We start from the raw sequence: 18254 nt of genomic DNA, 5'->3' as shown, positions 1-18254 counted from the left end.
TAAGCACTTGCTAATCAATAAAAGCCTTAATCATGCATTAATCTGTGAAACCGCAATCCCGTGCATAACATAGATTTCCAAGAAAGCTAGACGGAATTCATGATAAAATTATTCATGCATCAGTGTCTGAATAAGCTTTCAAGTTTTGCTCAATCAAGGCAACAGAACAAAATTATTCATGCATCAGTGTGTGAATAAACTCTCAACTGAGGCTGGTGACAAATGGCCTTCCTATATCTGTTATACTAATAAAACAGCATAATTCAATGCTACTGTCACTTAAAGTCCATGGGGTTCATCTATTTTAAGTAGACAATAGTAAGAAATAGGGCTTACTGGGATACTCCTTGGGCCTTCCAACTAAACCATACTATAATGTGACCGATAATATCAGTATCAGGTCATACATCAGTATTTTGCCACAAGTTGTGTGAGTATATTTTATTTTATTATGAAAAGATAAGTAAAGGTATATGTTGAAAGCTTAATTTCCTAACCTTCCATATAGATGTTGGTAGCATAAGGAGCATTGACGCCACAAATCCGAGAGCTGATGGCATCATATACAATTGGAGAATGGTAAGCTCACCTGTGAGCAGTATGAAAATTCAGTTTCTCAAACCTCGAGTAAACTATATTTCTGTTACTGATGTGCAAAGAGTTCTTACCTTCATATCAAATTTCGACTGCTACAAATTACCTAAGTAGTTCAAAAAGGGACTGAATCAAGTATACATCAATTGAGTTCTGAAAGTTCTACAAGTGTCAAACTGTCAATCTTGACAAATTCGAGTCACATAATGTTTGGGTTGCAGATTAGAGATGACACTAATAATGATAGTTTAATTAGAAGACTGAAATATTCAGATGATTGTATAGATTTTTTTTTAACTAATACGATCGTCTCACCATTGAATCCCCTGATGTTGCTGAAGTACTTTAATCTCTTGCAAATACGGTTTGTGCATGCCATGAGATTCACAAACACACGGAGCTTGGTCCACACAAACAGCTGGAAGTATGGTTCACAAAAGTGCCTGGAGGAAGGGGAAATTAGTCCAGGTATCGAAAAAGGGACTGGGTAAGGCGTTGCAAAGGAGCTCAAGCGCCGACGGCAAGAGGTCACCGTGGTTGCCGAGCGTCATGGCGAGGCGAAGATCTGTGCCCGCAGGTAGTGAGGATCTGGTGGTCGAGAGGTCGGAGACAACGAAATCGATAGAGATGGGCCATCAACGTTCGTCGAGTCGACCAAATCGTCCACCGGCCACGGCGTCCATAAGATGAGTTGCATCCTGCAGACGGGATTGCAGTCAGCGTGTGGCCGTGTGGGAGGAGAGGGGAGGAAACACCCAGGAGGCCCAAGCTGCAATAATATGGACGAACAGATGTGGGAACAGAGGAAAGCAGAGCGTAACACACCTCCACTACCAGATGCAGAGAGAAAGCTCAGCTCGGCCGCCATTATTTCGTCGCTGTCAGCTGAAGGGTCTTCAAGACGGAAGTTGCAGCAACGCAACACCAAGCGGAAGGCCCAGCAAGGATCGCTCGCGGCCGCGTGGCCTGTTGGATTCAGCCCGGTTCACCAGAAGACGTCGAGATTGTTATCGAGAGTAGAGGCCCCTCTAGGTTGCGCATGGAAAGGACCGAACTGAAGATCTGAGACGTCCAACTTTGAGATCCAACGGCTGATGACCTCAAATCGCTGTGAAAGGGTCATGGTGGTTCATTTTACTATTACTCAATAGCAAAGCCCATTATCCACGTTCTTGTTTGTAAAGAGCTTCCTAGCAGAACTTGCTATGGTTGCTATGGCGTCCCCTCCAGCAGACCTGTCATCACATGCTCGACCAAGCATAGGGAGAAAGTGGATTGCCCCACCGCCTAGGTGGGTGAAGATCAACGTCGATGCGGCCATGGCAAAGAATGGACCAGGTGGCGCAGTCGCGGTGGTTTGCAGAAGTGAAGCAGGAACTTTCATGGGGGGCCTCGACGCTCACTATCAGTGGCCTAGACAACCCTGCGACGCTAGAAGTGGTGGCCTGCCGGAAAGCTCTCGCTCTCGCGCAGGATCTCAGCTTATCCCGTGTTTGTGTGGCCTCTGATTGCCTGGAGGTCATCCGAAACCTGCAGCAGCCATACGTGGGAGCTTATAGTATGATTGTTGATGAGATAAAGGAGACTAAGACTCTTTTCTCGTCGGTGTCTTTCCGCCATGAGGGTAGAAGCACCAATGGTGAGGCTCATCGCCTCGCCCGTAGCGCTGTTAGTTTAGCCATCGGTCGCCAGCTGGCTCTTAGAGCCGCCGGAGGGTTTATGTATGCCTGTACAACTCTCTATCCTTGATGAATAAAGAGCGGCCGAATTCCTCAAAAAAAAAACCTATATATAGTGGATATGTGGAGGGAGAAAAATACAGAAAATAAAATAGAGATTCCTCTCTATATTTCTTCCACGCGTTTCCTTGAAGAGCTGCGCCGTGGTGAAGGAGACGTCAGTGGACGTGGGAGTGAAACAGGTGGTGAGACTGTATGTGAGTGGGTCAGTGGGGTGTAGACGTTTATTACAGAGTTAGAACATCTCCATTCGCGTCCTCCAAACCGCGCCCGATTGAGTGTTTGGGGATGTGTTTCGTTCGTACCGCGTTTGGGGGACGTCGCTCCCCAGTCGCGTGCCCCAAACAAAATTTCGGAAATTTTAAACTTAAGCGAGAGATTCGATTAGATTCATCCAAACTTGGCATATATTACATAGATTTGAACGAAATTTGACTAAATTTAAACTAAACCTAATCTAGAAGTACTTGCGGCGGCCGGAGGCGTCATAGTACTGGTGGAAGTTGTACATGTCGTCGGCGACGACCTCCTGCTTGACGCGCTCGACGGGCTCGTCGATGGGCTCGTCCTTCACCAGGCCGCTTGGCCCTGCCTCGCCGTCGTCGGTGAGGTCCACGAGCGGCTTGCCGGAGTCATGGATGGACATGGCGATCGCCGTCTCGATGTCGCCCCTCCAGGCGTCCTTGTCGTTGAGCGACGCCAAGAACGCCGCTCGCAGCCCTAGGCAATCCTCGGGGTCATCGCTGCTGGCGATGAGCCGCTGCTGCCGCTCGTACTCCGCCAGCAGCGCCGCCTGCGCCGCTTCCTCCGGCTCCTCCTTCACCTCCGGCTTCGGGATGAGGAGGGCGACGCCACGCCTCTCATGCTGCCATCGGCTGCCGCTGCCGCCACACCTCGTGTTGACGGACGTCGCCGGTTCTTCCTTCACCACGCATTTGGGGACGGTGTAGGGCGCCGAGCGGTACGACGAGGACGGCGTCGATCGGGCCGGTCCTGAGGAAGAAGAGTTTGAGGAGGACGAGTACGTGGTCCTCCTCGGCTGCCATTGCGGTGGTCCTCCTCGAGGAGACGGTGGCGGTGATGGCGGCGTCTCCAACGTTGGAGCGCCGTTGCGGATGCCACGAATGACGCTGTCGAGGGTGCGCCCCGGAACGCCCCAGAACAGGGCACGGTCGTCCCTGTTCCAGCTGTTGGGCCCGCCGATGAGGCCGGTGGTGTTGTGCATCTCAACGTCGTACTTGCCCTTGAAGTATGTGGCCCACCAGTCATCATTGTCCTTGGCCGCCCATGTCGGATCCGCCCGCTCCTCGGCGGTGAGTTGAGCCCGCCGGGCCTTGATGCCGTCCCTCCATTGCTCCGTGCCCGGATTCGACGGCGGTGGGACACCAATGCCGTTCACGGCCATCTTCCAGCCGCCGCTGCTTGGCAGGCGCATGTCCGGCGGGACAGGATATCGGGCGTGGTACAGCGCCCACGCCTCCGGCACGGTTAGGCTGCCGCGGCCGAAGCCGTTCGCCGCGGTGATCTTGCGGGAGGACGAGGTCGACATTATTTGGAGCGGCGAGAAGAAGGTCTGGGAGGGACCGCAGGGCGTCTTAATGTACAGTGGCGGCAGCGGGTGGTTGCACGCAATAACGCCGGTGCGGACGGCCACGCGGCCATGCACGACGAGACGCGTCCCTGCATCGCCTGGGAAACCAGGGACGCCATTAACGTCGCTTGACCAAAGGTAGACGACGGGGTTTTAGGCTTCTGTGCCGCTGACGTCGTCGGGTCCGCGTCGCTTCGCCTCGCTTTTCGTTGTGTCCGGCGTGCCCCCTGTGGGACGGGGATGGGCTCGGGGCGCCGGACACCGTATCGGCCGTTCCGGACAAAAATCAGCTTTGGAGTACGCGGCTGGAACCGTTTTTTTGCGCGCCCAAATCGGGTTGGGGACGCTTCGGGGACGCGACTGGAGATGCTCTTATAGTTTCAAAGTAAGTATATCATGTCTTATGGGTCGCATAAAGTTGCAACATGAATCGGCCGACGAAAAGCATAAAATTGTAATCTCTGGAAGTATATATTGAAGCAGTATACAGAAAACATTATCGACTCTTTTTTTTATTAATTACCAACAATGTCAATGTGAAGTCAAATCGAGGCCGACGTCAAATCAACACTAACACGTACGGCGCACAGTACGGAAGTAATAAAGGGAAAGAAAAAGAGGAAATTCAGCCAGGCTACATCACAAACACACACCACATATACACGCACACACGCGCGGGCCGGGTCAATCATGCTTGAATATATCAGTGACCGCCGGCGTGCTTGTCGTCTTTCTTGTGGCCGTGGACGTGCTTGCGGAGGCGGTGCTCCATGGCCTCCTCGCGGTGCGCCACCTTGGCCTGGTGCAGCTCCATCTCGGCGGCGGCGACCTTGGCCTGGCCGCGCTCGTGCGCCAGCTCCCGCTCGTCGTGCGACCTCGCCGTCGCCGCCTCCGCCTTCTCGGCCACCTTGGCCCGAGTGATCGTCGCGTTCGCCTTCATTGCGCTCGCGCTGTCCTTCACCTTCACCTTGGCGTGCTGCATCTTCTTGGTTTCGATCTCTAGCTGTTGTGTTTTCTTGCTGTGGTTGTTGCTTTGAATTGCTTTCCTTCTCCGGCTAGCTGGTCGAGCGGGGGTATTATATAGGCGGAGCCGTGCTCCAGGTGGACGAATCGCCGTGCGACGCGTGGCTGGCCTGCTTGCGAAGGGTGGAGGAGGCTGACGCGGCCTGACAGCTACGCGATGTCGATCGACATGGATTAGGTAGAGGAAAGGAACAAGCTAGTGCGCAGCTACTCCTACTAGCATGCGTCGTGGATGGACACTTTTTTATTGGAAGGGGAAGTCGACCTCGCATCCGAAGTCGGCCGCCTAGAGCTGCAACAGGAAAAAGGCCACGTGGCAGAGCGATCCGCATTTCCCGGGTGTACTGTCGGTTGCTCCTTGACTGGGTTTAACAAAGGGGCGTGCTGATAAGGGCATCTCCAACCGGCTGACCCAAACGGACGGTGTATTTCATCCGTTTGGGTTGTCCCGCGGACACGCGGATGTCGCGCGGACGCACACAGACATCCGTCCTCATTTTTGTTCCCCAACCCCACACACGATCCAAAACACTATTCCTCTTCTCCACATACTAGTACTAGTTGAACCAGCCCGATGAGCTCCGCCCCCGCCCGGCCACGGCTCGCCCCGCCACAGCTCGCCCCCGCCCCGGCGACCTCCGCCCCGCCAGGGCTCGCCCCGCCCGTGCCCCGCCCATGCTCGCCTCGTCCCGGCGGTGGAGGGGCAGGACCCCGCCGTTCTCCTGCGTCCACCGCTTCTTGAGGATGTCGTAGAGCCCCATCCGCGTCGTGGAGTAGAGTGTCTGGCGGAGCACGGTGGCGGAGATGCCGGAGAAGAGGCCTGCGGCGCCCTCGGCGCGCAGGATCTGCGCGCCGACGGAGATCGGCCCGGGCTTTGTTGTCGCAGCTGCCGGGAGGGAGACGGTGTGTGTCCCCGACTGGAAGGCGAGCGCCGGGCGGAGAGCGGCTTGTGGCGCGGCGGCGGCCGCCGAGGCCTCCCCCTGCAGCTGCATCCGGACCTTGATGAGGTCGAGCGGGTGGGTGGAGCAGCCGGCGACGATTGAGGCGATGCCGCCCTCGACGAATCCCTTGACGCCCATGTTGCTTGCGAGCTTCTTCCTTCCCGTCAGATGGATGGATGTATGGATGCACGGCGAGCTCGGCCGAGACGAGCGCCTCGCGCGGGTGCACATCGCCGCGCGCACGACGACCAGGGGCGGCGGCTTCTTTGCGAGCGGCATGGTGGCCGGCCCTGCAGCGACGTGGGCGCGACGTGCGCCTTCCTCCCCGCCAGAGCTCCTCATGCCAGCTGCAGCGTGATGACCCACAAGTATAGGGGGTGTATCGTAGTATCTTCGATAAGTAAGAATATCGATCCCAACGAGGAGCAGAAGGTGTTGACAAGCAGTTTCGATGAAGGATTCACTGTAAATGCTCACAGACAGGTAATCAGGGGGTTTGATGTAACGGTTGAATAATGTACGAGTATGTAAAGTGCGAGAGTAATAATTGCAGCGAGTGGCCCAATCCTTTTTAGCACAAAGGACAAGCCGGTTTGTTTACTTATAATGACCAAACGTTCTCGAGGACACATGGGATTTTAGTCTAGTGCTTTCGCTACATACGGCTAAATAATCTTCATTGTTATGATAAGTGTTGTGTGGGTGAACCTATGCTAATGTACCGCCCTTCCTAGGACTAATACATACTTGTGATTATACCCCTTGCAAGCATCCGCAACTACAAGAAAGTAATTAAGAATTAAATCTAACCACAGCCTTAAACTGCGAGATCCTGCGATCCCTCCTGCATCGATATACCAACGGGGGTTTAGGTTTACGTCACTCCGGCAACCCCGCAATTGGCAAACGAATACAAGATGCATTCCCCTAGGCCCATAAATGGTGAAGTGTCATGTAGTCGACGTTCACATGACACCACTAGAAGAATAACACCACAACTTAAATATCACACCATTGAATATTACTCAACCATAATTCACTACTAACATTTAGACTTCACCCATGTCCTCAAGAACTAAACGACTACTCACGAGACATCATATGGAACATGATCAGAGGTGATATGATGATGAATAACAATCTGAACATAAACTTGGTTCAATGGTTTCACTCAATAGCATCAACAACAAGTAGAAATCGATACCGGAAGAGTTTCCCCTATCAAACAATCAAGATCAAACCCAAATTGCTACGGCGGTGACGGTGTCCAGCGGTGATGACGGCGATGTTGATGGTGGAGATGATGATGATGGTGATGGCGATGATGTCCAGCTCGATGACGGTGACGATGGCGTCGATTTCCCCCTCCCGGAGGGAATTTCCCCGGCGGATTCCTGCCCGCCGGAGAGCTCTTTTCTCTCTGGTGTTCTCCGCCCCGCAGAAGCGGCTGTAACTCTTCGCGAGGTACCCTCTGTGGCTTAGGTCTTCGGGACGAAGGGTTTCGCGAAGAAAAGGAGGCGAAAGGGGTCGTGGGCCCTCCACACCACGGGGCGGCGCGGCCAGGGCTTGGGCCGCGCCGCCCTAGGGTGTGGGCCCACCCTGGCTGCTCCTGGCTCCTCCTTCTGGCTTCCTTCGTCATCTTGAAAAATAGGATTTTTGGTATAATTTCCTTCCAGAGTTGATCTTCCGAAATATTGCGTTCTGACGGTGCTTTTTCCAGCGAGAATCCCGGCTCCGGTGTTCGATCCTCCAATAACGATGAAACATGCAAAATAGATGAAATAACATAAGTAATGTGTCCCAATATGAAATATATCAATGAATAACAGCAAATTATGATATAAAATAGTGATGCAAATTGGACGTATCAACTCCCCCCAAGCTTAGACTTCGCTTGTCCCCAAGCGAAACTGAACTCGATAGACATGACCACATGTTTATGGAGTGAAGAGTCGATAAATAAAATACGGACAAGAAGCATCATATTTATTCACACGGGACATTATAGTAAACAACCTCTTATAACTCATATTGAAACAAGTATAAGGTAATCACAAGTAAAGGTGCATGAGAAATCATGATTGGTGATGGCAAACTTCGTTCTTGGTCAGAGAACAATTAACAGATTATATTTATCTCATTGAGCAGCGCTCTCATGTTAAAGTTTATAAGGCACAACTTGCATACTCAATCGTAATGGTCTTCTCATAATCATTGATAACTTGCAAAGCTATATTCATTCAGATAAAACTTGTACTAAACAAGGAAGAATAAAAGACATGATGTAGCAAATCACAATATAATGGTTTGATCACAACTACTCAAATGCTTGCTTGAGATGGAGGGAAATAGGTTTACTCGACTCAACATAAAGTAAAAGACGAGGCCCTTCGCGAGAGGAAACAGGGATTAAATCATGTGCTAGAGCTTTTTCAGTTTTGCAATCATATAGAGGTAATAAAAGTAACATTTTGAGAGGTGTTTGTTGTTGTCAACGACTGGTAGCGGGTACTCTAACCCCCTTGCCAGACAACCTCCTAAGAGCGGCTCCCATATTATTTCCATTTTGTGTGGCACTCCTTCCAACCTTTCTTTCACAAACCATGGCTAACCGAATCCTCGGGTGCCTGCCAACAATCTCATACCATGAAGGAGTGCCTTTTTATTTTAGCTTAATTATGATGATGACACTCCCCCAACCTTTGCTTACACAAGCCATGGCTAACCGAATCCTTCGGGTGCCGTCCATCAATCACATACCATGGAGGAGTGTCTATTTAGTTTAATCAATTTGGGACTGGGAATCCCATTGCCAGCTCTTTTTGCAAAATTATTGGATAAGCGGATGAAGCCACTAGTCCATTGGTGGAAGTTGCCCAACAAGATTGAAAGATAAAACACCACATACTTCCTCATGAGCTATGAAACATTGACACAAATAAGAGATACTAAGTTTTGAATTGTTTAAAGGTAGCACATGAAGTATTTACTTGGAATGGCGAGAAAATACCATGTAGTAGGTAGGTATGGTGGACACAAATGACATAGGTTTGGGTTAAGGTTTGGATGCACGAGAAGTATTCCCTCTCGGTACGGGTCTTTGGCTAGCAAGGTTAATTAGCAAGCATAAGAGTCGAAGGAAACAAACAAATATACATATGATAGAAACAATCATGCATCTTCCTTGCAAACACAAACAATTTTAACTTCGAATAATAAGCTATGAGCTAACAAGAAAGACAATGAAACAACTACATGTATTTCTCTTTTCTATTTAAACTTCAAAGTGTTGTTGCTATTGACCAATGCTAAGTTTGCCAAAACCAAATAGATTTATTCAATGCTCCCAAAGTGATACCAATACTAACAACAAGGTGAATCATATAGTAGAGATTGCAAACTAAAATAAGATGTGCAATATGTAAATGATAAGACTTCCCATTAATATTCCATAACGATAACTCACACCAAGGGATACATAGACAACCAACCAAAGGAGAAATACTTCCAAACGCAACCCATCTTATATGATAACTTCCCTACTCATGATATGATACTACTTGACAATAAAAGTAAAAGGTAGTGATAATGTGATACCGCGGCACTCCCCCAAGCTTGGAACAAACCAAGGGGATGCCAATACCGATGATGAATTACTCCTGCGGCGATGGTGGTGATGAACTCCCGTCATCAAACTTCCAAGGAAGAGGCTCTCCATCAAGAAACGACGTCTTGGTCTCGGGGATCCCGAAACTAGGAGCACGGCTTATGTATTTAAACCTGTTTTCATACTCACGGTTCGATTACGAAAATCATAGAGTTGTGCTTGGAGCTTGTTGGTGGTGTCGTGAAGCGAGAGGATGTCGCTCCAAAGCTTTGCGGTTTCCTTCTCATGTTCGAGCAATGAGTTCGGACACAATCTCGTGGAAGATATCCACCTCACGCTCAGCCATCTTCTTGTACTTGAAAACCTCTTGTTCTAACTTCTCCATCCTATCTTCCAGGCTTCCTTCTCCTTTAGGACCCTGGACATCCTTGACCTGCAGTTCTCCTTCAACGAGCAGCAACTCCTTGGGGTGCATCTTCAGCTCCTCCATGTACAAGTTGCCAACATCCTTGCTGGAGCCGTCCTTCGGAGTTTCCGACGAAGACATGATGACTCTAGATCCGAAACAAATCCTGGCAAAACAGCTCGAAACAAAACACGTCGAAAACACGATATACGGACCTCCGGGGGTCCGGGAGATTATATAGCAAATATTTTCGCGAAATAAGGAAAATACCAGATCGAACCAGAGTCGGAAAGGAGCGACGGGGCGGCCAAACCATAGGCCGGCGCGGGCCCAGGTCAGGCCGCGCCGCCCTATGGTGGCACCCCCTCGTGCGTCCTTTCCACTCCGTTTCGAACTCGTAATTTCTCATATTTTCCAAAAACAGCAAAAATATAGTTCGAAAGGTAAATTGCGTACTTTTCATTACCGATCTTGTTACCTATTCAAAGTCGAGTTCTGGCGGACTGTCAATTTGCCCTTTGATGAAATCTTCCGGTGTCTCCACTTGAATAATATCAACATCAACATTATAAGAATCACCCGAGATATAATGCTTGAGTCTTTGTCCATTCACCACTTGCGTAGCATTGCCTTGGAGAGAGCTAATTTTGATTGCTCCTGAACGATACACCTCCTCGACAACATATGGTCCTTCCCATTTCGAGAGTAATTTCCATGCAAAGAATCTGAGACGAGACCGATACAATAGGACTTTATCCCCAATATTAAATTCTCTTTTGATAATCCTCCTATCATGCCATTTTTTAACTTTCTCTTTAAAGAGCTTAGCATTTTCATAAGCTTCATTCCTCCATTCATCTAGAGAACTCAATTGCAACAACCTCTTATCACCGGCAAGTTTAGGATCTTTATTTAATTCTCTAACGACCCAATAAGCTTTGTGCTCTAGTTCTAGAGGTAAATGACAAGCTTTCCCATAAACCATTTTATAAGGTGACATTCCCATGGGATTTTTATAAGCGAGTTCTATAAGCCCAAAGTGCATCCTTCAATTTACTAGCCCAATTCTTTCTAGTTTTATTAACGGTCTTTCCCAAAATAGATTTAATCTCTCTATTTGATAACTCTACTTGACCACTAGTTTGAGGATGATAAGCGAGAAGCAATTCTATGATTAATACCATACCTAGCAAGAGTTTTTCTAAAACCTCCATGAATAAAATGAGAACCTCCATCGGTCATAATATATCTAGGTACTCCGAATCTAGGAAAAATAATATCTAAAAGCATTCTTAAAGAGGTCTCACCATCAGCACTTTTTGTAGGTATAGCTTCCACCCATTTAGTAATATAATCAACAGCAACGAGTATATGAGTGTTACCTTCTGAAGACGGAAAAGGTCCCATAAAGTCAAATCCCCAACAATCAAACGGTTCAATAACAAGAGTATAATTCATTGGCATTTCATTACGCCTGGAGATATTACCAACCCTTTGGCATTCATCACAAGATAAAATAAACTTTCTCGCATCCTTGAAGAGAGTTGGCCAATAAAAACCTGATTGTAGAACCTTTTGCGCGGTTCTTTCTCCGGCGTGATGTCCTCCATAAGCACTACCATGACATTTACTCAATATCTCCTGTTGTTCATATTCGGGGACACATCTTCGCATAATACCATCCACTCCTTCTTTATATAAGTGTGGGTCATCCCGGAAATAATACCTCAAGTCATAAAAGAATTTCCTCCTTTGCTTGAGCTGAAAAGGTTGGAGGCAAGTACTTGGAAACAATAAAGTTAGCATAATCGGCATACCAAGGACTGTCTCGCGAGCTCACCTTTATTACAGCCAATTGTTCATTTGGAAAACTATCATTAACGAGAACGAGGATCATAAGCAATATTTTCCAATCTAGACAAATTATCGACAACGGGATTATCGGCACCTTTCCTATCTACAATATGTAAGTCAAATTCTTGCAACGAAGTACCCATCTAATAAGCCTCGGCTTAGCATCTTTCTTTGTCATAAGGTATCTAATTGCGGCATGATCAGTATGAATAGTAACTTTTGAATCAACAATATAAGATCTAAATTTATCGCAAGCAAAGACTACAGCTAATAATTCCTTTTCAGTTGTAGCATAATTTCTTTGAGCAGCATCAAGAGTTTTACTAGCATAATGAATAACATTCAGTTTTTTATCTACTCGCTGTCCAAGGACAGCGCCTACAGCAAAATCACTAGCATCACACATAATTTCAAAGGGTAAATTCCAATCAGGGGGTTCAACTATAGGAGCGGTTGTTAAGGCTTTCTTAAGAGTTTCAAACGCTTCCTTACAATCATCATCAAAAACAAATGGTACATCTTTTTGAAGAAGATTAGTAAGAGGCTTTGAAATCTTAGAGAAATCTTTAATAAATCTCCTATAAAACCGAGCATGACCAAGAACACTACGAATACCTTTAACATCCCTCGGATAAGGCATCTTCTCGATTGCTTCAACTTTAGCTCTATCAACTTCAATACCTCTCTCGAAATTTTATGTCCCAATACAATTCCTTCATTAACCATAAAGTGGCATTTCTCCCAATTAAGAACAAGGTTAGTTTCTTCACATCTCTGCAAAACTTTATCAAGGTTTCGCAAGCAACTATCAAAAGAATTCCCATAGACGGAAAAATCATCCATGAATACCTCTACAATACTTTCACAAAAACCATGAAAAATAGCAGACATGCATCTTTGAAAAGTAGCGGGAGCATTACATAAACCAAAAGGCATACGTCTATAAGCATAAGTTCCATAGGGACAAGTAAAAGTGGTTTTCTCTTGATCTTTAGCTTTAACGACAATTTGTGAAAACCCGAATAACCATCAAGAAAGCAAAAATGAGTATTTTTAGATAATCTTTCTAGCATTTGATCAATAAAGGGTAAAGGGTAATGATCTTTTTTAGTAACTTTATTAACTTTTCGAAAATCAATGCACATTATATACCCTACAACTACTCTTTGAGGAATGAGCTCATCATTATCATTAGGCACAACGAGTCATACCTCCTTTCTTGGGAACACGGTGCACGGGACTAACCCATCTACTATCGGCAATAGGATATATAATACCAGCTTCAAGAAGTCGTAATACCTCATTCCTTACCACTTCCTTCATCTTCGGAATTAGACGACGCCGAGGTTCAACAACGAGGCTTTGCATCATCTTCCATATTAATAGCATGTTGGCAAATAGAAGGAGAAATCCCCTTCAAATCATCAAGAGTGTAGCCAATAGCGCCTCGATGCTTCTTCAATATTTCCAATAACCTTTCTTCCTCAATCTCTCGAAAGCTTAGAACTAATAATAACGGGATATATTTTCTTATCATCAATATGAGCATATTTAAGATTATCGGGTAAAGGCTTTAAATCAAAAACAGGATCTTCCTTTGGTGGCGGTGTTGTACCCAAATCTTCCACCGGTAAATCATGCTTGAGAATAGGTTGGCGAAGAAAAATTTCCTCAAGCTCATCTCTTTCTTTCCTAAAAATTTCGCTCTCGCTATCCTCCAAATGTTGCTGCAAAGGATTATTAGGAACAAGAACAATAGATGCACATTGCTCCATTTTAAAATCATTACTAGGCAAATCAGCTTTATAAGGAGTTTTAGTAAATTTAGAGAAGTTAAACTCATAAGATTCACCAGCGAATTTAGTCAAAATTTTCTCTTTCTTGCAATCTATAATAGCTCCACAAGTATTTAGAAAAGGTCTACCAAAAATAATAGGACAATAATCACTAGCAGCGAAACCAAGTACCAAAAAGTCAGCAGGATATTTAATCTTACCGCATAAAACTTCCACATCTCGAACAATACCAATTGGAGAAATAGTTTCTCTATTAGCCAGCTGAATAACCACATCAATATCTTCAAGTTCACAAGAATCAATTTCGTGCATAATCTCCGTGTAAAGCTCATACGGAATAGCACTAACACTTGCACCAATATCACATAATCCATAATAACAATGATCACCAATTCTAACGGATAGCATAGGAACACTAGCTTGTTTGGGTTTATTAGGATGTGAAACAATATTAGAAGCATCTTCACGAGAAAATAATATGACCATCCTCCACATTTTCGGTCACAAGATCTTTAACTATTGCAACAACGAGGTTCAACTTTTATTTGTTCTTCGGGTTCTACGGGTTTCTTTTCACTTTTATGAACCGCACTATTTATAACAGAGTACTCCTTCATTTTAGCAGGGAAAGGAGTTTTTTCAATATAAACCTCGGGAATAACATGATCGGCAGTTTCAACTACAACACATTTATTAATAGATGAATCAATTTTATCTTTATATGGTTCATGATACTTATCAAAGTTCTTCTTTGGCAATTCATAATGAGAGGCAAAAGCTTTAAAAAGATTTACAGCAACTTGAGAATCAAGACCATATGTAGCACTCATATTACGAAATTTATCGAGTATCCATAAAAGCTTCAATGCATTTATAATCATAAATTATACACGATTCTCGATCTTTGTCGTTCTCCCATCCTTCGGTATTTTCTTGGATTCGATCAAGAAGGTCCCTTTTAAACTCTTCTTTGTTGCGTGTAAATGATCCGGAACAAGAAGTATCCAGCAAGGTCTTGTCTTGAAAAGAAAGTCTTGCATAGAAATTATCAATAATAACATTACCGGGAAGCTCATGAATGGGGCATTTGAGCATTAAAGACTTCAATCTCCCCCAAGCTTGGGCGATGCTCTCTCCATCATGAGGCCAAAAATTATATATGCGATTCCGATCCTTATGAATTTCACTTGGAGGATAGAACTTAGAATAAAACCGGGGCACAATATCATTCCATTCAAGAGAATCCCCATTATCCAATAATTTATACCAATGCGCCGCTTTATCGGACAGCGACAAAGAGAATAGTTTCTTCCTCACTTCATCCATAGCAATACCTGCACATTTGAATAACCCGCATAATTCATGCAAAAACAGTAAATGATCACCGGGGTGGACAGTTCCATCCCCTTCATAGCGGTTATCCATAACACGTTCAATAATTTTCATAGGTATTTTATATGGTATTACTTCCTCACTCGGCGCTTCATCCACTACCGTTGCGGTAGTAGTAGATTTCCCAAATAGAAATTGAAGAGAAGATCTCTCCATAATGACTTATAGCAACGAGGCAGAAATAAAATCAGCACAACGATAAAGGTTTTCCTTACCAATTCCACTTACCAATAACGCTTCACTCCCCGGCAACGGCGCCGAGAAAATAGTCTTGATGACCCACAAGTATAGGGGGTGTATCGTAGTATCTTCGATAAGTAAGAATGTCGATCCCAACGAGGAGCAGAAGGTGTTGACAAGCAGTTTCGATGAAGGATTCACTGTAAATGCTCACAGACAGGTAATCAGGGGGGTTTGATGTAACAGTTGAATAATGTACGAGTATGTAAAGTGCGAGAGTAATAATTGCAGCGAGTGGCCCAATCCTTTTTAGCACAAAGGACAAGCCGGTTTGTTTACTTATAATGACCAAACGTTCTCGAGGACACATGGGATTTTAGTCTAGTGCTTTCGCTACATACGGCTAAATAATCTTCATTGTTATGATAAGTGTTGTGTGGGTGAACCTATGCTAATGTACCGCCCTTCCTAGGACTAATACATACTTGTGATTATACCCCTTGCAAGCATCCGCAACTACAAGAAAGTAATTAAGAATTAAATCTAACCACAGCCTTAAACTGCGAGATCCTCGCGATCCCTCCCTGCATCGATATACCAACGGGGGTTTAGGTTTCGTCACTCCGGCAACCCCGCAATTGGCAAACGAATACAAGATGCATTCCCCTAGGCCCATAAATGGTGAAGTGTCATGTAGTCGACGTTCACATGACACCACTAGAAGAATAACACCACAACTTAAATATCACACCATTGAATATTACTCAACCATAATTCACTACTAACATTTAGACTTCACCCATGTCCTCAAGAACTAAACGAACTACTCACGAGACATCATATGGAACATGATCAGAGGTGATATGATGATGAATAACAATCTGAACATAAACTTGGTTCAATGGTTTCACTCAATAGCATCAACAACAAGTAGAAATCGATACCGGAAGAGTTTCCCCTATCAAACAATCAAGATCAAACCCAAATTGCTACGGCGGTGACGGTGTCCAGCGGTGATGACGGCGATGTTGATGGTGGAGATGATGATGATGGTGATGGCGATGATGTCCAGCTTCGATGACGGTGACGATGGCGTCGATTTCCCCTCCCGGAGGGAATTTCCCCGGCGGATTCCTCGCCCGCCGGAGAGCTCTTTTCTCTCTGGTGTTCTCCGCCCCGCAGAGGCGGCTGTAACTCTTCGCGAGGTACCCTCTGTGGCTTAGGTCTTCGGGACGAAGGGTTTGGCGAAGAAAAGGAGGCGAAAGGGGTCGTGGGCCCTCCACACCACAGGCCGGCGCGGCCAGGGCCTGGGCCGCGCCGCCCTAGGGTGTGGGCCCACCCTGGCTGCTCCTGGCTCCTCCTTCTGGCTTCCTTCGTCATCTTGAAAAATAGGATTTTTGGTATAATTTCCTTCCGCAGTTGATCTTCCGAAATATTGCGTTCTGACGGTGCTTTTTCCAGCAGAATCCTGGCTCCGGTGTTCGATCCTCCAATAACGATGAAACATGCAAAATAGATGAAATAACATAAGTAATGTGTCCCAATATGAAATATATCAATGAATAACAGCAAATTATGATATAAAATAGTGATGCAAATTGGACGTATCACAGCGCGGGCGCGGCTTCGTCCCCACCGGAGCAACGGCAGCAGCCCGTCCGCCCGTACAAGCCAAGCAAAGCATCGAGCAGCAGCGCTCCGAGCGTCTCGTCTGCTCTGACCGCCCGCAGCACCAGCGCCAGCGAGCAGCGTGTCGACTCCAAGCGGGCGCACAGCAGCGCGTCCGCCTTCCGCCTGCTCTACTCCATCTCTGACCGTCGTCGCCGGAGCGGCCCCAAACTCGCCGCGGCCGCGGAGCTTGTTTTGCCTCAGACGACTTTCGGCAGGTGTGAAAAAAAGGAGGCGGCGGCGACGGGTGCCTCCATGAGTAGGCGACGGCGGCAGTCCACGAAGCGAGCCAAACTCCGGCGGCTGTACCATGGATTTTCATGGGAGAAAGGAGGACAGAGGAGAGAGAATGCTGCGGGGTCCATTTGGTTGTCTTTGTCTCTCTGTCAAATGGGCCAGAATGCGTGTCCGGCCGGACAGACTGGACGCGCGCTTGTGTCCGCCTCGACCCAAATCGCTCCCAGATTTGAGTCAGTTTTGGGTCAAACCGGACGTCGGGAGCATCCGCTTTTAGGATGGGTTGCCCCGCTGGGTGCAGTTTTGACCCATCTGGACCCATCCGGAGTACGGTTTTGGGTTTGGGTCTCCCGGTTGGAGATGCCCTAATCCTCCGGAGGATTTCAAGCCCCCGAACCTCCGGATTCCCCGCTTGACACGTGTACAAAGAAAAATAAATTTTCGTTACCCACCTCCAACTGATCCTCCACCATAAACAAACACACGGACATGAACACCGACAGCCCCAGGCCTAGAACTCCAGCACAACACCGGGCACCGACCATTGTTGCCGGAAGACCGCGTCGCCGGAGAATACCGCGCCGCCGGCCATTGTCGCCGGAATAGCACGCCGCCGGAGAGGACCACCGGGGAGTAGTCGTCGGTGACGAAAAACAGCACCGCCGTGAGCTTGCAGCAGCACTACGACGACGCTCGTCGGAGGGCTTGCAGCACGGAGGCGGTCTAACAACGGCGGCATTCGTCGCTTTTAGCTCCGGCGGCGCACCTTTGCAGCTCCGATGGCGCACCTTTGCAGCTTCGGCGGCGCACCTTTGCAGCTCCAGCGGCGCACCTTTGCAGCTCCGGTGGCGCACCTTTGAAGCTTCGGCGGTGCACCTTTGCAGCTCCGGTGGCGCACCATTGAAGCACCCCCTTCCGCTCCTTGCAGCTCCGCCGCTCCGGCGGCAGCACCGCCGGTTGCTGCATGCAGCTACGCCGGCAGGCCATGCAGCATATGCGATGGGCCTTCGCAGCTCAGACGGGAGGCCGTTGCAGCGTCGACCATGATCCTTTGCAGCTCCGCGTGGTGGCCCTTCTAGCTCCGGCGGCGCCCACAGCAGGTTGTAGCATCAGCGTCCATCCTTTACAGCTTCCGCGCCAAAGCTATTGAAGCGCCGGCCGCAGGCGCTTGCAGCAGGGGCAGCACGCGGCGACGCCGGCAGCAGAAGGGACGGAGACACGTCGGA

General features: G+C 47.5%; 1 protein-coding gene across 1 annotated transcript; it reads right to left on the bottom strand.

Annotated features, from left to right (window-relative positions):
* Positions 1-4625: 4625 nt before the first annotated feature.
* Positions 4626-4954, bottom strand: LOC124667551 (late embryogenesis abundant protein 6-like). The gene has a single exon (XM_047204820.1). The coding sequence runs from the start codon at positions 4904-4906 to the stop codon at positions 4628-4630; it is 279 nt and encodes a 92-aa protein (XP_047060776.1). The 5' UTR covers positions 4907-4954; the 3' UTR covers positions 4626-4627.
* Between the last annotated feature and the right edge of the window lie 13300 nt (positions 4955-18254).

This window comes from Lolium rigidum, chromosome 1, assembly GCF_022539505.1.
Source record: "Lolium rigidum isolate FL_2022 chromosome 1, APGP_CSIRO_Lrig_0.1, whole genome shotgun sequence".
NCBI classification, from domain to species: Eukaryota; Viridiplantae; Streptophyta; class Magnoliopsida; order Poales; family Poaceae; genus Lolium; species Lolium rigidum.
This window is presented reverse-complemented; position numbering and strand designations above follow the sequence as displayed.